Source organism: Micromesistius poutassou (genome assembly GCF_964030765.1).
Source record: "Micromesistius poutassou genome assembly, chromosome: 15".
Lineage (NCBI taxonomy): Eukaryota > Metazoa > Chordata > Actinopteri > Gadiformes > Gadidae > Micromesistius > Micromesistius poutassou.
In genome coordinates, this window is record NC_140285.1 from 10,855,078 (window position 1) to 10,864,683 (window position 9,606).

At 51.2% G+C, this 9,606-nt stretch overlaps 1 protein-coding gene and 1 pseudogene across 2 annotated transcripts in view; both read right to left on the reverse strand.

The window, feature by feature from the left end:
* Positions 1-1,249: 1,249 nt before the first annotated feature.
* Positions 1,250-4,147, reverse strand: LOC311359795 (zinc finger and BTB domain-containing protein 46 pseudogene; annotated as a pseudogene). Its single transcript, XR_014684190.1, has 3 exons — positions 4,141-4,147; positions 2,974-3,149; positions 1,250-2,481 (listed from the first exon to the last, which is right to left on the reverse strand). The product of XR_014684190.1 is annotated as a zinc finger and BTB domain-containing protein 46 pseudogene (transcript).
* A 1,725-nt stretch (positions 4,148-5,872) lies between these two features.
* Positions 5,873-9,606, reverse strand: part of LOC311359796 (uncharacterized protein) — a gene marked incomplete at both ends in the record, with an annotated part of 4,105 nt that continues 371 nt past the window's right edge. The window contains 5 exons of the mRNA XM_084479832.1: positions 5,873-6,690; positions 6,813-6,855; positions 8,836-8,969; positions 9,226-9,281; positions 9,365-9,419. Of these exons, the coding sequence (XP_084335958.1) occupies positions 5,873-6,690; positions 6,813-6,855; positions 8,836-8,969; positions 9,226-9,281; positions 9,365-9,419 (1,106 nt within the window). The remainder of the gene's footprint in view (positions 6,691-6,812; positions 6,856-8,835; positions 8,970-9,225; positions 9,282-9,364; positions 9,420-9,606) is intronic.

The following is a 9,606-nucleotide window of genomic DNA, read 5'->3' on the forward strand; positions in this document are numbered from 1 at the left end:
TCAAACATGATGGAGATTTTTTGCCAAAATGTCTGCCTCTTTTTTTATACATACAAAATCTCAGTAAAGGATGTCCATGGTCCAAGGAAATTGGGAGAAAAAAACTGCATATTCCACATTTTTAATTGAAATGATAAAACTGACCAGAGGGCAATGTGGTTAAGGAAGAAAATCAGGTCCTCTTTTTGACATCAGAGACTCTGCTTCCCAATCCATACACACAACCTGACCTCCTCCAGACAGGCCTCAGAGAGAGAATGAGAGAGAGAGAGAGAGAGAGAGAGAGAGAGAGAGAGAGAGAGAGAGAGAGAGAGACAGAGAGACAGAGAGTATTTGAGGGTAGAGTTGTATAGGATCATGTTGGATTCTATGAATTATTGTCTTGATATGTTATCTGGAATGAAGCGTTCATGTTGTTAGATAATAGCTAGATCGTGAAACGTTAGTTGCTGCATAGAGCTTGAAGTTCACTCTTTCTTTCTCTCTCTCTCTCTCTCTCTCTCTCTCTCTCACTCTTCTCTCCCTCTGTTAAAACCTCCCCGAACTAAAAAGAAAAAAGAAATGTATGTACATCCGTCGCACACCTCCCGTATCTTCTTGTAACATTGGTCGCTAGAAATGTGTGGAAACATCAAACGAAAGATTCAGGTCCATCACTTAAAAGGCATAGGCTATATGAACAGCAAACTGCATTCTGCAAGATCCATGGTTGATTTTGTCACACGTCATGATAACAGTCAAGAGGACATAAGGTATCCTCCTTAAAGGTAGGTGTGGTCACCAGGTTGTCTAGGTTTAAGTAAAGAGCGGATCCAAAAATGTAAACCGTGGGTTTAGGGGGTTGGGCGGGGGGGGGGGGGGGGTGGGGGGGGTGGCAGGGGGAGGAGCCTTAACTGTGGTTAAAGTGCAAGTCTGTGGCAGTTGGGCTATGCATTGGAAAAAAGATGTGCCATCGGGCATTTTGCCGTGACGCACGCAGCGTTGCAATAGATTCAAAAGTAGAGTCCCTTAACTTAAACAGACACCCCCATCCCCTACCCAGTAACCACCCCTCCCTCCATACCCCACCCACACTCCACCCCATGGTTCCATCTGAAAAACCAAAAGAAAAAGTTGGAAGCTGATAGCATCCAGACGCTCTCCCTCTCTCTCTCTCTCTCTCTCTCTCTCTCTCTCTCTCTCTCTCTCTCTCTCTCTCTCTCTCTCTCTCTCTCTCTCTCTCTCTCTCTCTCTCTACACGCCCACCGGCACCAACGTCTTGTCTTCCAATCCTTGGTTTCCATGGTGATTGTGACAGCAAACCAGCAAAAAAAGCTGTGGTCCAGCCAGGTCCTTGGACGAGTCTATTACATATTTCCAAATTTCTCACAAACAGCAGAGTACAAAACCACGGTACTCTGGCTTGATCCCCTTGAAACACGAAGGAAAAGGAAAGTGAAACCATAGTAGACAAAAAGAACACTGCATCAGAAGAGGATAAGGAGGTAAGCAGGAGTCTGTCCCGAGAGCCATCGTCAGTCCCTCTCCTTCCAATATGGCCGTCACATCCCGAGCTCAAGGTTGCTATGTCGTGTGTGTGTGTGTGTGTGTGTGTGTGTGTGTGTCGAGTGCATGTAATTACGTGTGTGCATGTGTCTGTGTGTGTCTGTGTGTGTGTATGTGTGTGGTGTGTGTGTGTGTGTGTGTGTGTGTGATTGTGTGTGCTTGACTGTGTCACCCACAATGGTATTAGATGGTCGTTGCGCATCGCTCTACACATTCCCTGACCGCTGACCAGAGGAGGCCACAAAGAGGCCAGAGATCTGTGCCTCAAGAGGTCACGGCAGCAGCGATCACTTCATCTGCGGTCGGTGAAAGGGGCCAATCAGCGGCGGCGGCGGCGGCGGGGGAAGCCCCTAGGAGATCCAGCCGAAGTCCTTCTCGCTGCCGTTGCGTGGCTCGCCCTCCGGCGCCGACGAGTCGCTCTCCTCCTTCTCGTTGTCCTCCTCGGCCGCCTGCCGCGCCATCCCCGAGTCCTTCCACTTGCCCCTCCCCCCCCCCCGCCGCCGCCGCCGCCGCCGCCGCCGCCGCCGCAACCGCCGCCGCCGCCGCCATCTCCTCCCCCTCGCCCTCGCCCTCCCCTTCCCCCTCCCCCGCCATCTCGCCCTCCATCTCCGCCTCCATCTCTCCCTCCGCCAGCATCTCCTCCTCGCCGTCGCCGTCGCACTCGGTGGCCTGGTCGTCGTGGAAGCGGTGGTGGTCGCCGGGGTAGAGCTCCTCCTCGGGGGAGATGTCCCCGGCGCCGGCCTCCTCCTCCTCCTCCCCCCCGTGGTGGTGGTGGTGGTGGTGGTGGCGGTGGTCCAGCAGCGCCGCCATGCCCCTGCCGGAGCAGTCGGCACAGACGCCGTGGCGACGGGAGCCGTGCTTGATGCCCACGCTGGCGGCCGACATGAACACCCGGCTGCAGACTTTGCACACGTACTTCTTGTCCTTGCTGTGGACCTGTCGAGGCGAGGGGGGGGGGGGGGGGGGGGGGAGCGGGGGAGGGGGAGGAGGGGGAGGAAGAGGCGTTTGAGCACGTGGAGCAGCACAGGTCGTTTAGAAACCCCCACGACATACAATACACTTTTTCATTCAAAGTAGACAAAGCTCATTAGACTCGTTTGAGGTATTGGTTATTTTACACCAAAACGTGAGGTTTGTTACTCACGCCACGTAAGCTTTAGGTGTGGTTGATGACAACTAACAAGCGTTATATTTTTACAGATAATATGGAAAGTGAAATACTAACTTTAGCACAATTCCCATCAATTGAGGTCTGACCAAGATCAAACCATTCCCCATGTGATATGACCTATTCACCTCACGATTGCATCACATCTTACACAAGCACATCTATCTAAAACGATTACCAAGCCTTTTTAATAGTATAGCACACGTCCTGAGTGATCTGCTGCCCTCTGCTGGTACACAGCAGAACCCCAGCGTGCTTACCAGTGTGTGTCGTTTCATGTGCTCCCGCCTGGTAAACTTCTTGCCACAGATCTCACAGGGGTAGGGTCTCTCCCCGGTGTGGGAGCGCATGTGCCTCTTCAGGATGCACTGGTGCATGGCTGAGAAGCTGCAGTAGGGGCACTTGAACTTCTTCCGGATCACCGTGAAGTCATTCACTGTTGGCGGAGAGAGATTGCGAGAGAGAGACAGAGAGAAGGAGCGAGAGAGAGAGAGAGAGAGAGAGAACCAGAGAGAGCGAGTGAGAGAGAGAGAGAACCATAGAGAGCCATAGAGATATCCAGAGAGAGAGAGAGAGAGAGAGAGAGAGAGAGAGAGAGTAGAAAGGGTGGGGGAGGTGGGGGGAGGGAGAGCAGAAACAACCGGTTAGCAATTAATCAAAATCCTCACATTTAAATAAAAATACCAAAGAGTTCCTTCTGCATTTAAATTGACAATATAGTGTAACAGCCTCATCAGTTCCCATGGCCATACTAATAACAGAAGGTTTAGTTGCCCTGACAACAGCTTTTTTTCCCCCTGCATACAAAGACAAAGGGGGGGGGGGGGGGGGGTGTTGGAAGGAAAGGTAAAGAAAATGTATGAACGTCAACACAACAGCGGGATGCACTTAGCACAGGCACAAGAAAATACTGAAGCAATACAAGGGAAACACTGCTAATATCATGGCCTAACCTTATGTTGTGTGTTTGCGTACATTGCCAATAATCTCAATGTCGAGACATAAATGGCAATGGGCTACACGAATGCTATGGAAGTACTGAGTACTGCTGTGTGTGTGTGTGTGTGTGTGTGTGTGTGTGTGTGTGTGTGTGTGCAAGCAGCATGTGCTTGTGTGTGTAAACATTTAAAAGGAACACAGCACTGTCTTTATAAATTCACAAGGACAACAAGCACTACTGCTACCGTAGCGAGGTAGGGAGCGGGCACAGAGAGGGGCTCTAAGGTCGGACTAAGATGTGTTATATTTACCTCTGTCTTTAAATAGACACTGCTTTTTTTTTGGGGGGGGGGGGGGGGCTGTAGGCAGGATAATTAATCAGAAAGAAGAAGACATGCAGATACAGGGGGAACATGAATTGCATTGAAGGTTATTATCGCATTTTGGATTCAAGAGGGAAATGGAAGAATGGGATTATTATTACGCACTCGACATGTTCCTGGATGGGAGAGAAAAACAAACAGCAGAATCGTTTGATTCAGCTTCCGTCCCAATTTAATAATAGTAAAAGCTATGCAAAGGAGTTGCTTTGATTAAGAGAGGATGTCTCTGTGAAGAGGACAACAAAGAGAAAATACACAAAGCAATTGCACATTAGTTTTTCATTAAATATTTACCAAAAAAATGAATTCGGGAAAATATTTCAATAGAATCAAAATAATTTGTCGTCACAATTTGTGTCACAAACATGACCCTAACCCAGAATCTACCAAGCTCCTTGTTAGTTCCTGGTTTTGGATCCGATTTATTTTTCTCACCAATCAACACTGGAGCGGTTTCCCTAAATGGGGCTTCACTTCTGTTTCAGACGCACAAATCACAACCGCATCGGCAATCCCTGACTAAGTGAATAAAGGAAACGGGTCTGTGAGCGATATGGACATTATGAGAACGCACAATGACACACAGAGCAAAGATACCATGTCCCATGGTATTTACTGTGACATCGGTGTCTGTGGGGCAATCTCCCATTAAAAGAGTGTATATTCTCTGGCTCACGAGCGACTGTCCTTCATTCATTCTCAACTCTTAATTAATTCCCACTCCTTTCATGGCTCCTCGCTACAATAGGACTCAAACTGGTCCATTTTTCCCACTGCTGCCACTTTAGCTCAGAGGTCAAGGGTCAAGGAGGGCCAATTACTGTCCCGCTTTAGCAAATGCGTCGTATGAGCAGGACTCAGCAGATCTGGGTCAGAGAGCAAGGCACAGGGAGTATGGCTCCCCACCCCCATGCAGTATGGCTGTTTCTAATCTGGTGGCCGGCTTTGTGTCGTTCACCCATCTGTAATGATCTGAAGCCAGGTGCAGTGGGTAGGCGGGCGGGGGGACTACAGACACACGGCTAGGTCTTCCACCTGAGCCAATCCTGCGTGTTGGGCGTGTTCTGTTTTTCTTTCTAAATGCCGCTCTGCCTACTGTCGTCTACAATGCCAATATCAGGGCTTGGCCGTTGGAATTTATGGCCCTCAGACAGCAGCGCAATGCCGCTGACTTCCTGAGGGTGGTGCTCTTGTGTGAGCGGAGGGGCCACAGGAACGCCTGACAGCTCTCCTCCAGTAGTGTCTAGGCGGACTTTGCGTTCATTCATACCGTAAGTTTCAAGTGTTTGGTTTATAAGAGTTAACAATGTGTGAGCGAAGCCAATCTGTGGGGCACACAGTCAGATGACCGGTCGAAGCATTCAACGTAATGGACGTCATTCGGTAAAAACATCGTCTTACTGTACCTGATCAGTGCTGAGAAAGGAGGCGGGGAGAACTTTCCACAAAATGGGATACGGTCATACATTTGCATTTTTGTATTTTTATTTATTATTTGGTTTTTAAAGAAGAAGTAGCCACACACATACTAATATATACTATAAAGGAGTGGTCCTAGCTGCATCTAACCATGCCATTGGTCTGCAGCCTATGACGAGCATCGAAATACTGCTGTGCGTATGAGATCCCGGACGCTGGTTCTGTGCCTTCAATCCTATTAGGTCCTCCCAATCCGAACGGGGACTTTCTGAGGCTGCACACAGTAGGGGGTCTGTAACCCTTTTCCCTGAGACATGTTCCTTGTAAAAGCCTCCATCTCTCTCTCTCTCACACCCTCTCTCTCTCTCTCTCTCTCTCTCTCTCTCTCTCTCTCTCTCTCTCTCTTTGCTTTGTCTGTTCAGTACCAGCCGGGCTCCTGAAAGGGCCCTGGCATCAGCCCCACCTGGCAGCACACCTTGACGTGCGTGGCCAGGTTCTTCTGGGTGCTAAAAGCCTTGGCGCAGGCCGGGCAGGTGTGTCCGCGTTCCTTGGAGTGCACCGAGGACAGATGGCGGTGCAGGTCGGTGCGGTCCCGGAAGTGCTTCAGGCAGTACATGCACTGCATCAGATTCTTCTTGAAGTGGATGGTCTTCTCGTGGCGGTCGGCGTTGGACTTGAGCGTGAAGCTGGCCGGGCACTGGGCGCAGAAGTAGCGGGCGGTGGCGGCGGCGGCGCCGGCGGGCGTCGCCGGGTACTGCGCCGCGCCGGGTTGGTGGAGAGCCTGGTGGTGGTAGTGGTGGTGGTGGAGGCGGTGGTCGTGTTTGCGGTCGTGGTCGTGGTCGCGGTGGTCGCGGTGGTGGTGGAGCAAGAGAGGCTGGGGCAGAGAGGAGGGCAGCTGGCAGCCGGGGGGGCCGGCGTGGCCGAGCGTGCCCTGCATGTTAGGCCAGTCCAGCGACATGGCCATGAGAGACAGGGCGTGGCGGTACTCGTGCTCCCGGAGATGCTCCAGGCTGCTGAACAGCCGCTTGCACAGCGAGCAGGCTAACCTGGGCGCGGGCCTGGGGCCCGGCTCCGACAGGACGGCTTCGGCGGCTGATCCGGGCCCTCTGGCCTGCAGCCCCAGCCCTCCGCCCCCTCCCTGGGTGGGAGGCACGCGGTCAACCCCAGCCAAGCCGCCAGCACAGCCCGGGCCAGCCTCCTGATCCCTCTCCATAGGAGACTGATCGTCTTCCAAGCCTGGGCGCGAGACATCGACGCAAGGACAGAGAGAGAATGGACATGGAGTTACATAGAGTGGAACTACCGGTTCTAGGAATGCTATAGACGTAGATCAAAATATACAATTGGCTTGTTTGTACCTGTACTGTATCCTTTGGTGCCTTCTTTATCCTTCATGTCTTCCTGAAATGACACCAAAGTGTACTTTGTTATTCTTGTTATTTACACTGGATTGTATGGTATTGTATTGTTTTATTTGGGCATGCATGGGTCAAGTGGCTACGGCGGGCTGTGAGAGAAACTCCATGTATCCACCATGCAAAACAGAGAAGAGGACATGCAGCTGAACTGAACAGAAGATGACAAACAAAGCACAAACTGTGGAGAAAAAAATAAGTGAGAAAAAGAGAGAGAGGGAGTGGGAAAGAGAGAGAGAGAGTTAAACACGAAGAGGAAAGAGACAAAGAGAGGCATAGATGTTTTTGTTGTTGGCTTGACGTACTGTCAAACAACATCCCCAATTACGTCTGTCTGCGGCACAAGACTGAGACTGTTCAACTCTAACTCGCTAATAACCCCTCATCTTCTCAATATGTGTGAGCGCTGCGTGTGTCTCCATCCCAATCACTCCAACACAATCTTTACTCCACCAGCCCGCGTCCTTCCACTACCTAGTTCACCCACCCACGGTTCCTTCACCCCCTCTCCCTCCTCCTCCTTCCTACACCCACCACCCACCAACCAACCACCAACCACCACCCTCCTTCTCTCTACTCTAAGATCTAAGATGGGAACACCGTGCACTGGGCCAACAGATGGCTTGTCCACGGATAGGCAGGCTGGTAGCCAGGCAGGTCCGCTGAAATCAAACGCTTCACCTAAATGCTTATACACACACGACTACCCTACGCAGGGCGGAAAAATAACAAACATGAGTACAAATACACACATAAACACACACACACGTGCACGCACAAACACACACGCACACACATACACGTATAGTGCACAAAGAGACACACACATGCCCATTAACGTGTATGCACGCATGTGTGCAGGCGCAGACGCGCGCGCTCGCACACACGCACGCACACACACACACACACACACACACACACACACACACACACACACACACACACACACACACACACACAATAAGACACATTGAATGGAACAAACAATTTCCTGGCCTTTGAGAGCAACCCTCTCATTGTCTGCTGGTATTGATTCTCGTCGTCCCTGGCTGTTATCGGCCATCTCCGAGCCCATGCTGCCATTGTGAAAAGGAATGTCTTCCCTAACATAACCACTACCATCTACATTACTGCTAATGCTACCCAATGGTTCCAAGGCTGAAGGTAAACTGCGGATCGATCAAGTTTAGAAATAATATTAAAACACCCCTGTCAGAAATAACTCATGTCATGGATTGAACCATTTATTACATGAAATGATAGTGAACTTGAGTTTGTCGCTGTGGTTCCACTCTTTTAGTGTGCTCCCTGCTGAAGGATTTTAAACATTGACCCACAGATGTCAGATGCAGAATAGCAACATTTAACAACAGGGAACAAAATTCCACCGCCCCATGGGGTACATCAGATACCTCAGCCCATTGTGCAGGTTACCCACAATACAGAGCACAACCCAAGCAGGTGTAGGCCGGGGTGGTGGTGTTTGAATTCCAGCTCTGCACACCCAACTCCATAGAGAGTGTGTGTGTGCGTGTGTGTGGCTTTCATGGACAGCCTATGAGTGTACGTGTGTTTGATTGGACCACATTAGTTGTCAGCTGAAACTAGCTACACCCGTGGCAGAATGAGGAGTCGCAGAGAGGGAGATAAGAATGAAGACAAAGCATGCAGTACCAAGAAAAACACACAAGTACTGAGCTAGACAAAGAAGTGTTAAAAGTGATACAGCTAATACAACTACAGTTTAGACGCTAACACGTTCACACTTTCACACAGGCGGAAGCTGGTCCATGATTGGTCAGTTTTGCATAACCTTCATCCCACTTAGATCACTTACTGGGGTCAAACTAATGGAAGGTTGCTATCTGGGGACAGCCTCCGCCCTGATGATACAGAAACGCCCGTATCATCAGTGTGCGCGCGTGTGTGTGTGTGTGTGTGTGCGTGTGCGTGTGTTTGTGCTTACCTCAGGTAAACTGAAGGACTCCATGCCTTCGGGGGCCTCTTCCACCTCCATGTCCAGCCCTTCCACATCCAGCCCAGGGGCCCCGGCGCTCAGCCCCCTCAGCTCGGGGGCCTCCCGGGGCCGCGCCGGCCGGACTGTGGGCGGACTTGACGGGCAGTTTGTCGACGTGGTGGATGACGGTGATGAGGAGGAAGATGGCGATGGAGGTGACGGTGGCGGAGGAAGAAGGGCAGCGAGAAGCGAAGAAGAGAGAGGGGAAGAAAAGGAAGAAGAAGAAGAAGAAGAAGAAGAAGTGGCAGGAGGAGCAGCAGTAGTAGTGGTTGTAGGAGGAGGAGGAGGAGGAGGAGGAGGAGGAGGAGGAGAGGAGCCAGTCCCCTGTTTGTTTTGTACGGTTGGCCCCGTGGCCCCTGGCCGGAGCGCGCTGCAGCGGTGGTTGGAGCGGAGCCCTGAGGAGCACAGGAAACCAAGTCTCACCCACCCACTCGCTTACAACTGCCGCTCCGCTAGCAGCTGGCCACCACAACGCTACGGGAGGGAGTGGGCAGAGGGGGGCACAGAGGCTGCCAACGCGATGCTACCGAGCACTACCGAGGGGGAGGAACAAAAAAACTCTCAAGTTTCACTTTCCACCAGCCGAGGGGAAAGGGTTAGGGCTTTTTTCATTTTTCTTTTCTTTTTTTTTTTTTTCTTTTTGCTCCTCTGCTCTTCTCCTCCTTCCACCCACATGCAAGCACAGAGGATGGCCGTGTGCATGATTTGTGAGATTATGTG